At 37.8% G+C, this 18,690-nt stretch overlaps 1 protein-coding gene across 1 annotated transcript; it reads left to right on the plus strand.

Moving 5' to 3' along the window:
- Positions 1–1,065: 1,065 nt before the first annotated feature.
- Positions 1,066–18,378, plus strand: LOC125673714 (ras-related and estrogen-regulated growth inhibitor-like). The gene is made up of 5 exons (XM_048910484.2): positions 1,066–1,271; positions 4,141–4,616; positions 8,587–8,643; positions 16,539–16,612; positions 17,191–18,378. The coding sequence occupies exons 2-5, from the start codon at positions 4,475–4,477 to the stop codon at positions 17,626–17,628; spliced, it is 711 nt and encodes a 236-aa protein (XP_048766441.1). The 5' UTR covers positions 1,066–1,271; positions 4,141–4,474; the 3' UTR covers positions 17,629–18,378.
- Positions 18,379–18,690: the final 312 nt, after the last annotated feature.

Raw genomic sequence — 18,690 nt, forward strand, 5'->3', positions numbered from 1 at the left:
CATTATAATTTATTGTGAAAAATATTAAGCTAGTGCCTTTGGGTGCCACTTTTTTTCTTTTCCTTTGTGAGGCTGTGTTTAGAGTTTCGTTTTTTTTCTCTGTGTGTGAGTGTGAGGGGTGTGTTTACAGTTTCATTGTTCTGTGTGTGTGGGGGTGGGGGGTGGGGGGGGGGTGGTTACAGTTTCATTGTTCTCTCTCTCTCTCTCTCTCTCTCTCTCTCTCTCTCTCTCTCTCTCTATCTCTCTCTCTCTCTCTCTGTGTGTGTGTGTTGTTTTCTATGTGATGGTTTGAGGGCGGTGTTTACAGTTTCGTTTTTGTTTTCTGTGTGTGTGGGTGTGTTTACAGTTTTATTGTTCTCTGTGTGTGTGTTTGTGGGGGGGTGTTGGGTGTTACAGTTTCATTGTTCTCTGTGTGTGTGTGGGGGGGGGAGGTGTTACAGTTTCATGTTCTGTGTGTGTGGGGGGGGGGGGGGGGTGTTACAGTTTCATTGTTCTCTGTGTGTGTGGGGGGGGGGGGGGGGTGTTACAGTTTCGTTGGACTTGAACCCCACTCTCTGTTTTCAGCCAAGAGTATGTGAGGTTCAAACACTAAATCGACATAATTATTTAGTGTTGAACTTTTTTGTACTTATCCTGTTTGTTTTGGTGTTGTTTTAATTGTTTTGATGTATCGGTATTTGCAATATTTGATGTATCTTATGTATGTATGCACTCTATAACTCCTGCGAAAGGAACCTATTTATTCTATCATGTAAATAATGCTCAAACACAACCGTAAGACGAATTAGGGAGTAATGTTTAAATAACCCCCCGATCTCACTATCCTGCTGATTTCACATTCAGATAGACACTTCAAAGAAGTCTGGTCATTAAAGTGCTGACTTCAGTGTATATCGAATGATAAAGGTCGATCTTAAACGTCTAAACATTTACACCCCAAATCCTGTCCCTTAATCCAAAGCTATTAATGAACAATTATCTATAAAGTAAGTACGGCACTCTGAAATAGGGACCGAGAAACGATAAGCCGACACAAGCCAACGTTAGAGAAATCTCCCCGTGTATTGGGCGCTTAACGTATCTCAACAGCGGCCCTGCAGATAAAATATTTTTGAACCTGGTTTTAAAAAGATTTCTCTCTAAATTCCATTGATAGGAAACATGAAAATATGCATGATCTTATCAGTGACCGAGAGAAGGTTAGACATTTATCAATGAACGAGGGGAATCGTAGGAGAAAAGAGCGGGTGGTAGCAGGACTCTACACGCGCGTAAGTATGTCAGTACTGACTATAGGGTTAGTGTATAGGTGTGACAGCTGGACAGCTAGCAATATATTTCTTATCATAAAATGAAAATGATCATTTTATGAAACTCAAAGACATATTGCATATAAAAATGGTGAAAAAGATTTGTTTGACACCTGCTGGAACCGCTGGAATCAATTATTTCATTGAGTGTTTGTTTGCTGTTGTTGTTTTTTTTTTTTTTTTTTTTTTTTGAAAATTATCTTTTTTATAAATTTCAATATATATGTACCCTTTTAAAATATATTAAATAATCACTGAACTCATCTCTCTCTCTCTCTCTCTCTCTCTCTCTCTCTCTCTCTCTCTCTCTCTCTCTCAGAAAATAATATATACATATACCTTTGATAGTTCTTCTAAACATTTTGTACAAGTTTCTTTGCAGAATGTATGTATATATATACTGTGTGTATGTTTAAAAAAAATGAATATAAAAAATATATATATATATTTCTTATGCGAAGATAGAGAGAGAGAAACAAAGAAAGAGGGAGACAGAGAAAGGGAGAGAACCAGAGATAGAGAGAGAGAGAGAGAGAGAGAGAGAGATAGAGACAGAGAGAGAGAGAGAGAGGGGGGGCATCGGTTTAGAAACGTGGGTGGGTAATTGTGGTTAATTAAACTCTTTTATATAATTTTAAAATCTTAGATTATTAGTACCTTTAAAAAATTACCTCCTAGAGTACCGTGTATAATTTACGACTGTGATTTGACTGTAACTATGAGGACCGTGCGTCTCTGTGATTTGACTATAACTATGAGGACGGCGCGTCTCTGTGATTTGACTATAACTATGAGGACGGTGCGTCTCTGTGATTTGACTATAACTATGAGGACGGCGCGTCTCTGTGATTTGACTATAACTATGAGGACGGTGCGTCTCTGTGATTTGACTATAACTATGAGGACGGAGCGTCTCTGTGATTTGACTATAACTATGAGAACGGTGCGTCTCTGTGATTTGACTGTAACTATGAGGACGGAGCGTCTCTGTGATTTGACTATAACTATGAGGACCGTGCGTCTCTGTGATTTGACTATAACTATGGGGACGGTGTGTCTCTGTGACTTGACTATAACTATGAGGACGACGCGTCTCTGTGATTTGACTATAGCTATGAGGACGGTGTGACTCTGTGATTTGACTATAACTATGAGGACGACGCGTCTCTGTGATTTGACTATAACTATGAGGACCACGCGTCTCTGTGATTTGACTATAACTATGAGGACGGCGCGTCTCTGTTATTTGACTATAACTATGAGGACCGCGCGTCTCTGTGATTTGAGTATAAATATGAGGACAGCGCGTCTCTGTGATTTGAGTATAAATATGAGGGCGGTTTTAAAATTTTGTACATTATGTAACTCAGGTAAAATAGCAGAGTAATTCCATTTTATTTTAGAATGCAAATCATTAGATAGTATCAAGAAAAAGGTTTTACATTCCAGATTTTGTAATAAACCAAATATACTTAAGTTTTTTGAGTTAATGTCAAACTCAAATTTTAAATCGTTGAAAAATCTCTGTTTCTTCATAATTAAAATTTATGATGCAGTCTGTCCTCCATAACTTATATCTCTTACTTTTTCTTTGTTTGTAGCTATAATATGTACATCTCTTGTATTTTTTTTTTTTTTTTTTTTTGTATTTTTTCTATTCACGATTCATTAAGACGCTTAGCATTATCTTTTATTATTTATTGTACCTCATGTACCACTGATTGATGGTATGCAGGGCGGATTCGGGAATTGCGGGGAAGGGGGGGGGGGGCAACGTTATGGGGCAAGGGTCTGGAAGCCCCCGGAAGCTTTCATTTACAGATTTTATAGGGCTTGAAATATGTCTCTTATGTAATCATTTTTAGTATTTTCTATCATTTTTAATAAGGTGAATTTAATTAAATGACAAATAGATTAAGGATTTTTGGAAAAAATGCAATTTCTCCCCAGTGAAATTAATTCAATAAATCAAAGGATCTTGTCATTCACTTCTCCAAAAGTGGAAGAAATTATTGCTACTTTTATCGTTTACATTTTTCTAAACAAGAGACTATGATTTACCTTAAATTTGAACATTTCAGGGGGGGCTCTCCCTCCTTAAATCCCCCACTGGTGTAAGTGAAAATAGAATGAACTTGATCTTGCATATAGATATGGAATTGGTCACTCGATGATTTCATAATCCGTTAATCATGCATTGACCTTACTACATTTTAATTCCGAAGGATAAACTTGAATAGAAGAAAATAAAGATGTGTAAATACAAATCTCAGTATCAGGGGCTTCAGAAGTTGAATTGCATGGGAGACCGGCAGAGAGATGTTTGTAACACGCTGGGAATCTTATAAACATTGCTTCCGGAAACGGAGAAGTTTATCCTCGTTACAGCGTGTAGGTGTATACTGGCCAGGGGGGCGGAGGGAGTGTTTACCGTTACTAACGATACATGAAATAGCCTTGTATTACAGGGATCGCGGTAACTCGGGAGATAGGCCAGCGAGTGCGATTGGGTAATATACATCAAATTTCATAGTTTTTACGGTAATAAAATTGACCAAAAAAAATGTTTGTTTCCGATTCAACTTTTTTTCCCGATGTTTTGAAAACTTTTATCATTTATTATTTTATTTTGATGAATAAATTTCAAGCCCAATCATTTCAAAACTTGCTGTGAATTACACAATTTATCTGGAAAACCAAAACTGTTTGCGTACATTCAGCCCCTTGCTAAGCTTTAAAACGTCGCTGTCAGCTAATGTCTTCTTCCCATTTCCTCTTCCTAATTTCTGACATTGACGTGGAGAAATCAATGACGATTATATTTTTTCAGTTTGAGACAAAGAGAGGGTTCCTTCCTGACGCACGCGCTATCTAGAGCCGAGAGTATCTTATATACACAAAGCACGTGGCAACTGCTATTGAAATACAGCATATTGTGTGAGGCCGACCTATTGAAGATGATCCACACCAGTCTCAGCAGCCGAAGAGTGAAAAATTATTCCGGGAATATTTAGAGACTCGCACACAGGGATCTCAAGGGGGAAATTATACGTTATTCAATCCATGAGTGACAGTGATTATTCTCAATAAAGCCTTACTACGGCTTTAGAACCACGTTAAAAAATCGTCTTCGTGAAATTCATTGAAGTAAGTGGCGGATCTAGATGACAGTGTACGGGGTGGATGTGGTTGTGATGAGCTACCGTGGTTCAGGGTCAAATGGGGTCAGGGGTAGAGGTCAATCCATTAATGACAACAACATGTGTAAAATTGTCGTCCTGGGATGTCCGGGGGTCGGCAAGACAGGTGAGGAATTAATTGTAATTTTATATTCTATTGTTCAGATCGAGTCATTTCAATTGGTGTTGTTGCAGCCACACATGGGCCCAAACCTGGGCAGTGATTCCCTAGAGATGATACGCGACGTTTCCATCATTTTTTCTAAAACATTTTTATATTCCCGTTCTCATATAATTTTCTTGATAGGTTTAAATTCTCTATTGTTGTAAGATCAATATATACTTTGTATATCGGCCTGGTTATAGTCCGGTGGTTTGATCACCGGATGATGTAAAAGTCCCGAGTTTGATTTCCGATCAAAGATTTTTCTTCCCTTTACAATACGAAATGCCAATATAATGCATAAGAGCTGACTTCATATGTTTACTGACCCCAACCAGGAACTATCAAAATAGGCTAACTCTAACACAGACCTGGTAATAGACACCCCCCCTCCCCCGATTCTTTTTGTGAAAATAAGATAGTGTGCCAGTGAAATGTATCGAAATATCATGTTATTGAGAAAAGTCTTGTATATATGACTTTAAAACACACATATTCTTATTGAGCTAAATGAATGATCTTCTCTATAACTTCACTGGGCTATGATCTCTATAACTTCACTGGGCTATGATCTCTATAACTTCACTGGGCTATGATCTTCTCTATAACTTCACTGGGCTATGATCTTCTCTATAACTTCACTGGGCTATGATCTTCTCTATAACTTCACTGGGCTATGATCTTCTCTATAACTTCACTGGGCTATGATCTCTATAACTTCACTGGGCTATGATCTCTATAACTTCACTGGGCTATGATCTTCTCTATAACTTCACTGGGCTATGATCTCCATAACTTCACTGGGTTAAGATCTCTATAACTTCACTGGGCTATGATCTTCTCTATAACTTCACTGGGCTATGATCTCTATAACTTCACTGGGCTATGATCTTCTCTATAAATTCACTGGGCTATGAACTTCTTTATAACTTCACTGGGCTATGCACTTCTCTATAACTTCACTGGGCTTTGAACTTCTCTATAACTTCACTGGGTTATGATCTCCATAACTTCACTGGGCTATGATCTCTATAACTTCACTGGGTTAAGATCTCTATAACTTCACTGGGCTATGATCTTCTCTATAACTTCACTGGGCTTTGAACTTCTCTATAACTTCACTGGGTTATGATCTCCATAACTTCACTGGGCTATGATCTCTATAACTTCACTGGGTTAAGATCTCTATAACTTCACTGGGCTATGATCTTCTCTATAACTTCACTGGGCTATGATCTCTATAACTTCACTGGGCTATGATCTTCTCTATAACTTCACTGTGCTATGATCTCTATAACTTCACTGGGCTATGATCTTCTCTATAACTTCACTGGGTTAAGATCTCTATAACTTCACTGGGCTATGATCTTCTCTATAACTTCACTGGGTTAAGATCTCTATAACTTCACTGGGCTATGATCTCCATAACTTCACTGGGCTATGATCTCTATAACTTCACTGGGCTATGATATTCTCTATAACTTCACTGGGCTATGATATCCATAACTTCACTGGGCTATGATCTCTATAACTTCACTGGGCTATGATATCCATAACTTCACTGGGCTATGATCTCTATAACTTCACTGGGCTATGATCTCTATAACTTCACTGGGCTATGATATCCATAACTTCACTGGGCTATGATCTCTATAACTTCACTGGGCTATGATATTTTCTATAACTTCACTGGGCTATGATCTCTATAACTTCACTGGGCTATGATCTTCTCTATAACTTCACTGGGTTAAGATCTCTATAACTTCACTGGGCTATGATCTTCTCTATAACTTCACTGGGTTAAGATCTCTATAACTTCACTAGGCTATGATCTCCATAACTTCACTGTGCTATGATCTCTATAACTTCACTGGGCTATGATCTCCATAACTTCACTGGGCTATGATCTCTATAACTTCACTGGGCTATGATCTTCTCTATAACTTCACTGGGCTATGATCTCTATAACTTCACTGGGCTATGATCTTCTCTATAACTTCACTGGGCTATGATCTCTATAACTTCACTGGGCTATGATCTTCTCTATAACTTCACTGGGCTATGATCTCTATAACTTCACTGGGCTATGATCTTCTCTATAACTTCACTGGACTATGATCTTCTCTATAACTTCACTGGGCTATGATCTTCTTTATAACTTCACTGGGCTATGATCTCTATAACTTCACTGGGCTATGATCTCTATAACTTCACTGGGCTATGATCTTCTCTATAACTTCACTAAGCTTTGATCTCTATAACTTCACTAAGCCATGATCCCTGAAGGGCGATAAATACAGGACAGGGTAGCCCACATTTTCACTTAAATTTCAAAACGGATTTAAAAACCATATTTCAATCATTGCCTCAGTAAAAGTACATATTTACCATCATAGACGTAAATTATACTGCCCTTATCTTGTCTTTCCTCTGGATTACTCAATATCTGTATCTGACATACCAGTATTATAGAAATGTGTGGCTGTCACGATAAAAATATCTTGTAAATCATGTATTTGTAGTTGTCATTGAAACGAAATACTCGAGTCGCATCTAAGTCGTAATTTTTTATCATGGTAATTCTCTATCATGGTACTACAATTAAATGGTATTATATGACAAATTCTTTTAATTGAGATATTATTTTTGGGGTATCTTTACATATTCTGGGTTTTTACGTGTGTCATACACTTATCATCTCAGAGACTCGCGGAAACAATACCAGTACTAAACACAGCAAAGCGACAGATTAAGGAGGTACTCTACATCGTCATAATGGCTGACTTCCTTTTAAACATGCATGAAAATATAGATATCAGCAATATTTTTCTATTCATTTCAAAACTCATCGCCTAGCTGAGTAGGTCAGTAGGTTAGCACGCCGACTGCTGAACTGTAGATCTCGGGTTCAAGTCCAGCAGGGGTTTTAAAAAAATTTTCAGATTGGTTTCTACTAAAACTGCATATTTTGACTAAATAAAGTAAATTTTAAAGTTTTCAGTTTCAAAATATTGTTCTACATATCCACCACTTTTCATCCATATTAAATCTCTCCGGTGTAGCATACCTCCTTAAACACTGTCTTGAGTTGATCACAATATATTGAGCCACAATGTTCACCATATCATCACAAGATGATCAGGGACCGGGCACCAGTTTACATGTAATTGTAAATTTAGTTATAGATTTACTAATGAATTAATAGAAGGTAAATTTAAAATATAATAGTGTTTGAACATATTGTAAATACAATTTACAGTATGGCAGTGTTAGGATATCGTAAATTCTATAAAATGTTGGTGGAGTAATATAAATTTTATCATGAAATTTACATGATAATGACAGAATACTCTAAATATTCTCAGGTAATGTACAATACGACAACCTTTAAGTGTTTGTTTATGCCTACAGCATGTTCTACTTTCCAATTTTAAAATCATAATTAGTAAGGAGTAAGCTTATGTAATTAAGTTGGATTCTGAATAGAATATTTAGACAGAACTAGAAGTTACGGTAATTTAAAATGTTATCAGATGTTATTTTAAGAACTCCGGATAAAAGGAATGCTTTAACTAGCGTATTAGAAAGTTAGTAAGGCAATTAACCGAAATATAGGAGAGAGAGAGAGAGAGAGAGAGAGAGAGAGAGAGAGAGAGAGAGAGAGAGAGAGAGAGAGAGAGAGAGAACAGGTGAGGGGATAGTTATCTTATAGTCTGTGATTCGTATTACTTTAGTTGCCTGAAATGAAATGTCGTACAAAATATATAGTTCTAACGGTGCGGTATTTGTACAGAATATTTCATTAATATTTATATTTTACAGTCCTAACGGTGCGGTATTTGTACAGAATATTTGACTAGTATTTATTTTTAAAGCCCTAATGGTGCGGTATTTGTACAGAATATTTTACTAGTCTAGTATTTATCTTTTACAGCTTTAACGGTGCGGTATTTGACGAAACGCTTCATTGGGGAGTACTGCCCAACGTTAGGTAAGTACAATGATCACGTGACTGATGTACACTGTACGTATACACGTGTACACTGTACTGGATCTGGTAAGAAATAACAGAATCCACATCATGATCCCCCGGGAACTGGGGGGGGGGATACAGTAGGATCAGGCCCAGAATCTACATCACAACCCCCGGGAACTGTTAGGACGGGGGAGGGTACAATAGGGTCCGGCGCAGAATCCACATCACGACCCCTGGAAATTGCGAAGAAGGGGTTGACATATGTGTACACGATAATACAATGACAACATAGGGATTAAACTACAAGGTTGTGTAGTCCAGATGAGCAATGTAGCTCATGGACCTATATTTTTACCTTAAGGAATTTCTGAATTGGGAGTTTAGTGTTAATGAATCCCAATTTTCATGCAATGAGTTTAGCTGATAATCAATAAAAAATAATGTTGGTATACTTAGAAAGTTAATGTACTTTAGGAATCTATAATTAAGTTATTAAGAAAATTAATATTCTCTAGGAATGTATAATTAAGTTATTAAGGCGATAAATATGGTGTAGGAATTTGCTAAAGCACCTTCAGAAAAGAAATAAACAGACTAACATCAGATTCTTCACACATAATTACAGGTCACACGGCAGAAGGAAGCTGCTGTTTTGAAAATATTTGGTGTAGGAATATCTTGCAGACAAGAAGCAGAGCGTTAGAAGTTAAATTGAAAGCTCTTAAAATGTCCAAGTCTCAACTTTCATTTCACCATAATTTCTATGATCCCCCAATAATCAGACGTCACGGGGGGAGTCGATTTCATCAGTTGAAGATAACCTTGACCTAAATTCTTATGTGCCGTGGTGATAAAATGTTAAAATCAATGAGGGTTTACAAAATGGAGTGCACCTTATCAGGGGAATGCACAGGTGAATAAGCCTGTCAAATAGATAAGAACTGGCAATACACATTAAGGTGGTATGGTGGCCCCTCCGACGGAAGAGATATGGTGTTGTCCTGACGGACTAACAATGCACACTTAAGGCGGTATGGTGTCCCCACTGACGGGAGAGATACAGCATCTGACAATTTATGCATATTAAGGTGGTATGTGGTCTCTCTGACGGGAAAGACGGCGTTGTCCTGACGTACTGACAGTGTTCATTAAGGTGGTATGGTGGTATCTCTGACGGGAGAGACACGGTATTGTCCTGACGGACTAACGGTGCACACTTAAAGTGGTATGTGGTCTCTCTGACGGGAGAAACGGGTTGTCCTGACGCATTGACAATGTTCATTAAGGTGCTATGGTGGTCTCTCTGACGGGAGAGGCACGGTGTTGTCCTGACGCACTGACAATGCACATTAAGGTGGTATGTGGTCTCTCTGACGGGAGAGACACGGTGTTGTACTGACAATGCACATTAAGGTGGTATGACAATGCTTATTAAGGTGGTATGTGGTCTCTCTGACGGGAACGACACGGTGTTGTCCTGACGGACTGACAATGTTCATTAAGGTTGCATTGTCCCTCTGACAAGATAACACATGAGAAGTATGTAAATATCGAGTGTCTAGCTACTTTAAAAGTTACATGTGTACTAACATTTAGGCAAATAATGACGAATTGCAATCATTGTGCCATATATGTTTAAGCAGAGTGGGATTGTATCCTTTGTTTTTTTTTAGGAAAATTATGTTGAGAAAATAATCAGACCCCCCCCCCCCTCCCTCTCTAAAATTCCCCTCCTATCTGCAGATTCATCTATACTTCCATGTAATAAGCAAGAACTTCATCACATTCACAAAGTTAAATCTCTCTCTCTCTCTCTCTCTCTCTCTCTCTCTCTCTCTCTCTCTCTCTCTCTCTCTCTCTCTCTCTCTGATTTAAATGTATTTTGTGCTTTATCCAATATGCAATGTGATTGACGGCAGTGACCCTATATTCTACTAACACAGGGGGGGGGGGGGGGGGGGGGGGGGAGGGGAGAGGGGGGGGGGCGTTTCTAGTGTTTGGACTCTTGATCTTTCAACATATTACCAACCTGCTCTTATTGCACATCGGAATGTCTTAGATGTTATGTATCGTACCAGAGGTGATCCGGATGATTTCTTCTGTACTTTTGTTATCTCCCATTTTACAAGTTAATTAAACGATGTACTTGTTAACTAATTAGGAACACATTATCAAGATCGCAGGGGCGGATATTGGTTTAAGCCTTGTCTGAAATCAGCTGCACTGACGCCGGGTGATTAGGAATTAATCAGTTTCAGGAGCGATAAATTTAAAACAAGCAGACGGTTAAACGTGGAACAAGTAGCCGGAAAATTGGAGTACCAGAGTCACTGTGATATCTCACACTCTCTGAACTTGACCCCGGGTCGGTTAACTAGATACACCCCAGGGTCCCTATCACCTTCACTCAAACATTCAGCGTGTACACCTTGGATTGTTAAAAAATGTCGTTTTTCAAAGTTGATAGGGAAATTCTTTGGTTGCATGCAGTGAACTTTGACCCCCATTTCAAAAAAGTTGGAGTCTGCTGACAAATCCTATTGTTGATTAGGAAGGGCCAATACATACCGAATCCCCCTATACAATTCTATCATAACTAAACCGATATAATAGCGGGTGTTAATTTCCCTATACCCCCTCCCTGAACCTCTCCCCCTGGGGTCATATACGTTAATAACATTTCGTCTTATAAACTTTATCTGTGAAAATCATAATTTCACCTGTAGCAACATGTATCCTGATCTAAAACTGCACTAGTAACCTCGATGCGTGACGACCAATCTCAGAAGGCAGTGACACACCAGAGAAAATGCTTAGATGAAAAATATCAAATAAATTCAAATTTTCTATACTTTTTTTTTCATAAATAAGAATATAATCTCCGTATCGCCACATTCTTTTCCACAGAGTTATCGGTCCTTTCTCGGAGAATAGTATGGCCACTGGAAATTTGTGTTACCGCTAGTAATGAACTCTCAGTTACTGTTGGGTTTTAGTATTATAATAAGATTTATATCAAGTTTTTATGGAAATTTAAGTGCATTCAATATCGTGCTCATCCCCTCGCAGTATTACTGAATCCTCAAAACAGGATATTGATCCCAATCCATTTAACAGTGCAATACGCACGCGTCTTTGGGCTTAAATTCTCCCCAGCTCCGTTGAGAAATGGATTTTAAATTTTTGAGAATGAGCATTAGATAACAATTTTATCTATGTTGAATCACTCGGGGTGATAAACCTACTCGCCGCTCGGCGCCCTGAACTCGCTGATCTATACCACGGATCAGTAACTGTAGATTATGAAAACTGTTTCACCAAGTTTCAATAAATTTGATCTATACCAAGCTTTATAACCTGACATGGTTTATAGCTCTGGGATCAATGACCCATTTATTGTTTTCCTGTTCTTTAAAATAAACTGTTCTGAAAAGCAAAGGCGCACCACTAGCTTCTGATAATATTTTATAAACATGACTTTGAACCCGATGTCATTTGGTCTGTATCGCTTTTTACATCCTTGTATCGATAGTCACGACAATATGCTTTGAACATCTATAATCTTGAGGAATTGATCTACATGTACATGTATCAATGAAGGTCAACGCCATTGACTAGTGATTTTTTTTTAATGGTTCTGAGATGTATCGCCAGTGACTAAGATCACCCCTCGTCCCTCTCCTCCAATTAGGTACTGGCATTTTTCCAGATTCAAGTTTACAATTCTGCGTTGTTCAACATAAAAGATACAAAGCTGTAAAGCTGTGTAGCAGACCACACTACCGCACTTCAAGAGTTGTAAGAACAGATGTATAAATCGCCCGAGGAGAAAAGTCGTGGACGCGGGCGTTCAGAGTTGTCGTTCTTTAGGGGACATCTAGTTAAAAACGTACTTTATTGGGAATTTACACGAGGTCAGGCGATATATCCTACAATTTAACGGTGTACATACATAGTTAAGTTAATCAATGATTTGACCACGTGCATCCATTAAGAAGTCAACGAAGTAACGTTCTACATCCCGACCTGATTAAATTAATGTACAGAGAAACGGTTACTGATAAACTCCTCTTGTTACCTAATTCACCTGTAAATTGTGTGATCTACCTGTAAATTGTGTGATCTACCTGTAAATTGTGTGATCTACCTGTAAATCGTGTGATCTACCTGCAAGATGACCAATTTATTATGGTATGGCCATCAACTAACATTTTCACGCGTGTTATTTTACAATGTTTTGTAAATTTTATCTGTACCAAACGTCCATCTGTCTATAACAAGTTCATCAGATTCTGTATTTACAATGAAATCATTCATTGTTCTTCAAAGTAACTTCTACATCACGTGCGCACAGAGAGAGAGAGAGAGAGAGAGAGAGAGAGAGAGAGAGAGAGAGAGAGATTTGCGAGCTCTACATAATGTACATATCACGTGAATATAATTTCTTTAGTGCCTAATCCCCGTTGCTATGACAGTCTGGGTTTCTGGGGTGGGTTTTTAAAGGCGGAAGGTGACATTGATTGACTGAAGATGTACGTATAAATTAACGAAATTCACATCTCATCTGTTAATGACGCCTTTGTTATCAAAATATCCCTGTCAACCTCTCAAGCAGTGCGAGTTACCACCGACACACCGACCATACAAAATGAAGAAAAAAGGAGCGAGTTTGAATGACGTGTTGTAAATATACGCGTCATATAAACGTTTGAATGACGTGTTGTAAATATACGCGTCATATAAACGTTTGAATGACGTGTTGTAAATATACGCGTCATATAAACGTTTGAATGACGTGTTGTAAATATACGCGTCATATAAACGTTTGAGTTATGTGATATATATCTTCAGTAAATAATTGAAGGAGAGACTCTGCGGTAGTATCGTAAAGCCACGTGATTTTATCTGTTGCAGAAAATACAGATCGTCAACTATCCACATTCGCTACTCCCCTTTAGGATATCGACGTCTGGCGAGTTCGAATCTTCGTATAAAATATGATTTTGATAAGCCATTTAAGAAATAAAAAAAAAATCACTTTTGAAAATACTAGAAAATGTGCACTGCGACATTTCACTCCCGCATACTTCATGGAGCGTATTGATTCGTTATATATAGCATCTCGTGGGTTAGCTAAAACAGTACTTATAAGTCTATGATCATCAAATGGGGCAAAAATATTTTCAGTATTAGAAGAAGCCTATTCTTTCCAAGGTTATAGGTCAAGGTCAAACTCACATTCGCAAATTTATAGACACAAAGCAAGATAGATACCCTACTAATAAGGCGAAGATAGTCAAACTTGGTAGACATGTTCTCTACGGAGAGAGGAAGATGCCCTTAATTTCTCAAGGTCAAATGTTAAGTTCATGCTCCATGGATAATCATATGAAGGAAAGACAAGACTAACGAGGCTAGAGTCATCAGACGTGGTGCACTTACTCTCCATAGTGTTGATTCCTGGTACTACTAGATGTTATAAATCTATAATATTACGCCTCAAGTTATACTTTGCTCGAGTGAAATATTTCGTCAATTTGATGTTTAACAAAGCCATCTTAAATTGAATGTTTTATCAATACTCTCTGATGTTAGAGAATGTGCACAAAGAACGTTATCAAAGCCAATTTTGACCAGTAAGAGTTAATCTTTTATTTGATTGAGTATTACCGCACTTTTCGTTGTGAGAGTTGCCCTTGTTATCGGTTTTCAGCTGTTTTCAGCTAACTTTCTATAACATTCAATCCTCATCGTCCCGTAACGACCCTCTCTATGTCTGTCAATCTGGCTTGATGAGAAACAGAACAAAGTTCTTTGAAAGAAACTCTTTTTTTTTCGGAGCGAACTCAATCTAGCAGTCAGAAAAGATTCACTTTTTATTGAAATGAGCAGTTATTTTATAATGATTGATGACAACACCAGTTATCTTCAACGGAGAGAGAGAGAGAGAGAGAGAGAGAGAGAGAGAGAGCAATAATCAAAATAAATTAAACATGGACACAATATCTGTACGTTCACAACATTTTATATGATATTATGTGCGTATAATCAATAATGGCCTTTTCCTTCCTCTTTTTTTTTTTTTTTACTAGCATATACATGGAGAATTTAATGATATGCAATATGATTGACTGAGCAACATAATGAAGAACGTATTGCGAGACTATCAACGCTCTACATCTCTGTTTAAGATTTATCCTAAATCCAGAACCAAAAGCATAGTTATCCATTGAACATTGAATAACAAAGAATGAATTTAGTGTTTATTGTTTCCACTCATATAGGAACATCCTCAGTTTTAGGGGAAGTGGGAGAAAACTGATCGGCTGGTCTGTGTGTTGATGATGATGTGTAGGAACTACGTGTAGGAATGGCATCGCATGGCATTCTGGGTTATTTAGAGCGTCATATCCGGAATACCCCTGACTTTCACTTCTAATGCCGGGCCATTAGCGACAAATCAATCACTACTACCCACCTTAAAAAATCGAACCCTGGCCTCCCGTGTACGAAACGATTCCCTTGATCACCGGGGTACCGCGACCAAAGTTCACACGACGCACGGAGATCCGAGTTACAATATCCCCTGCTTGTCGTAAGAGGCGTCTAAATGGGGCGGACGAGACTGCAAAAACTTAAGTCCCGTGTCACAGTAGGTGTGACACGATAATGATCCCTCCCTACTCAAAGGTCGTAAGCGCCGAGCGTAGGCCTAAATTTTGCAGCCCTCTCGGAAATGGTGACTATCTGTTTATAAGCACCATTATAACATACCTTGTGTTTATTTCTCATGTATGTGGATGAGAGGGGGATACGCGATGTACTTAGCTTATTTAGGAATGCATTCTAAACATAAATAGCATATATATACAGAACTTTAGATATGGTCCCCATCATCTCCTTACTCCATGAACTCGCTGTAAAATATCCCAATATTCACTGGACACACTGAGACACGTTATAATAAGTCTTAACATCTCAATGGTTACAGAACACGATAAGTTACAAAGTATCTCAAAAGCTTCAGGACTAGGATGTACAGGGCCAATGCTATCGAACTTTTCTACGTCAAAAACAGTTATAAAGTCCATGGAAATACAATATCTTTTTGATTTGAGGTATGAAATTAATGCCCCTACTTTCAGTGGAGAACTTTTTTTAAAAAAAAATGTTGCGACGAGATGAGAAATGCTATACCTCCTGTCATTGAGTCAAACGCCGTCTGACGTGTTTCTTACCAATCAATTGTACACCGATTTGATTACAGATTGCTCCGTTTACCTGATCAAGATATAGAGCTTACGGCGAGTGTGACCGGTCGACAGGAGATGCTTACTCCTACGAGGCACCTCTGGTATATCCAGGGGTTCGTTTTGCACGGCTCTTGTTTTGTATTCCTTATAGGGGTTATGAGATTGATCACTGTTCGAATGCTCCCCCTTTTATAGAAAAATGCAACGAACCAGCTTGTGTTACATTACACGAGGTTCGATCTCAATATGTCAGTCGATGTTGTAATGTATTTATTTTAAAGATTCCTGGTGTATAAACAGTATTAGAGGTTTCAACAGCGCAATATATAATTAACTCGTACAAAGTGCAAGTCGAAGACGAAATCAATCTCTATAAACTTTTTTGTACACAAACAATTTCAATCACCTCCTTATCAAAACTAATTTTTATTGAGAAGGCAGTTGGAAGCCAATTTCTTCTCCAATCTTATCTAAAGAAAACACACTAGGATAGGAACACACTCGATTATGTAGGATTTGAATCTCAAGGCCATCTGCTTCACACAGTACGTTTGAATGGGTTTCAATTCCATTACGATTTGCGCTTTTCTCTCTCCCAAGAATATGCTCAACTCATTTATTATCATATTCTAATATTATCATTTTTTTTTTTATCAGAAAGCATTTACAAGTTACAGACGACAGTTGACGATGATGACGTCAGGCTGGAGATCCTGGATACTGCAGGGCAGGTAGGTTAAATACGAGCAGGTACCATAAGGATAGCACTGCACATATCCGACATTAATTAGGGTTTAAAACATGGAGAGGTAGAAATATGTTTGTACCAGAGAGGTGTAAATCTTGTCAAAATAGGAATTTTACTAAAAATAGGATGTTGAGAGAGAGAGAGAGAGAGGGAGAGAGAGAGAGAGCCATATTGTCAAAACCCGATATAGGTGTATTAGAATCTTATCAAAAGAGGACAAAGAGGAGTGTTTTCAAGATAGGATATAAAGAAATATCATCAAAATAGGAGAGAGGGGATATTATTAAAATAGGGCATATAAGGATGTTTTCAAAATAGGACTTACTGGGATGTTATCAAAATAGGACTTAGAGGGATATTATCAAAATAGGACTTAGAGGGATATTATCAAAATAGGACTTAGAGGGATATTATTAAAATAGGAAATAGGACTTAGAGGGATATTATCAAAATAGAGCATGTACATGTATATTGGTAGACTAAGTGAGGTCAAACCTGAACCAGAAAGTTTTCGTTCTATTAAAGATATAAGATTGATCTCACACGTCCGCTTTGTTGCAGGACCCGGCCTACTGGAAGGATGGTTATGCGCTCTGGGCTGACTGTTTCCTCTTTGTGTATTCTATAACGGACCGAAACAGCTTCGAAGAAATAATCAAACTGAAAAGACAAGTCGAAAACGCACGGAGATCTACAAATATCTCTGGAATCCTTGTTGGGAATAAGTTAGACCTTCTCCACGATCGGCAGGTGCCCGCCTCGGACGGTACAGAACTTGCGGACGAGATCGGCTGTAAGTTTTACGAGGTGTCGGCCGCCGACTGGACACAGGTGTCAGACATTGATGTGATGTTTCAGGACTTATTCCGGGAATACCGGAGAGCTAAAATAATTCGGGAGGGGCGACAGAGGAAAACTAGCTCATCCGTGAAGTTCAAACAAGCCATTCAGAAAGTTATTTCTGGAAAAACACCGGTTAAAAAGACGCTTAGTGCATGATTATTCAGGGTATGCATGTTAAATCATCGTTGTTATATTTTTATACAGGATAAACCGGCATTTTCTATTATCTCCTGTGACCAACAAATATGACAAGCCAATATTCTGCAGCAAATGTCCTAAAAGTTTATTAAACCACGTAATGACAGTTAATTTTGATAATAGAGTTAGTGAATTTTATTTAGCAGATCTACTTTCTATCAATATGAATTCAATGGAAGGCAAATGGAGGTGAGTTTCTGCAGAAGAACAGCGTACGTGTTGTTTAACGTCGAGTCGGGGACATTTGAACAGTCATATTATCTTTCTCAACTTGTTGTCAAACACCATCAATATATGTCCTTTCCTTCCTTTATACATTTATAATTAGATAATCAGAACTAGAAATTAAGTAAGAATACACGTCATTGATTGGTAAGAGTGTTAATTGATGATCATGTAGGCTTTCTAAAAGTTTTCTTGAAGAGATGAAAAAAAATGTTTTCATAGATCAAATAGTGCTCTCTTTTTTTACGCAAGAAACTGACATTGTATTTAATTTCATGTAATAAATGCAAGCATTGCAAAGTTTGCTAGAGGAAATGAAAAAAAATAATAAATGTCTTCACAGATCGATAAGTTTTTTTTTTTACGCAAGAGATTAACACTGTATTTAATTTTATACTTGTTAAAACCTGTTGCTGACATTGTTATCTGTGATATATATTGGGGTCATCAATGCAATATCGATTATTAAACGGTATACATATTGTTTGTATTTTTGTTCTTTTTTCCACACCTAGCTTCATACCCATAAATTAATACATCGTCTGCCAAGTGTTGGAAGCCGGTCAATAGAATTAATCATGCATCATTGGTTTCGGAAGTTCTACATCCTATTATCAAGTCCGTCCGTGAAATTTATGCTGATACAGGGGCTGTCATTTTTTTAAATTTTTTTTTTAATTTTTTTTAGAAGGGCTGATGAAATTAATTTTGTTGAATCACTGAAGACGATAGCCTTAATTGTCGGTAACTTAACACAATGAACCATATTCTTGCAGACACTGGATCAGTAGGTAT

This window comes from Ostrea edulis, chromosome 3 (assembly GCF_947568905.1).
Source record: "Ostrea edulis chromosome 3, xbOstEdul1.1, whole genome shotgun sequence".
Classification (NCBI taxonomy): Eukaryota; Metazoa; Mollusca; class Bivalvia; order Ostreida; family Ostreidae; genus Ostrea; species Ostrea edulis.

What these genes read in the sequence shown, in the direction of transcription:
- LOC125673714 (XM_048910484.2), top strand. Translation starts at nt 4,475, where the DNA reads ATGACAGTGTACGGGGTGGATGTGGTTGTGATGAGCTACCGTGGTTCA. An exon ending in GGAGTACTGCCCAACGTTAG is followed by an intron (nt 8,644 to 16,538) that starts GTAAGTACAATG and finishes TTTTTTTATCAG; the next exon opens with AAAGCATTTACAAGTTACAG. An exon ending in TCCTGGATACTGCAGGGCAG is followed by an intron (nt 16,613 to 17,190) that starts GTAGGTTAAATA and finishes GCTTTGTTGCAG; the next exon opens with GACCCGGCCTACTGGAAGGA.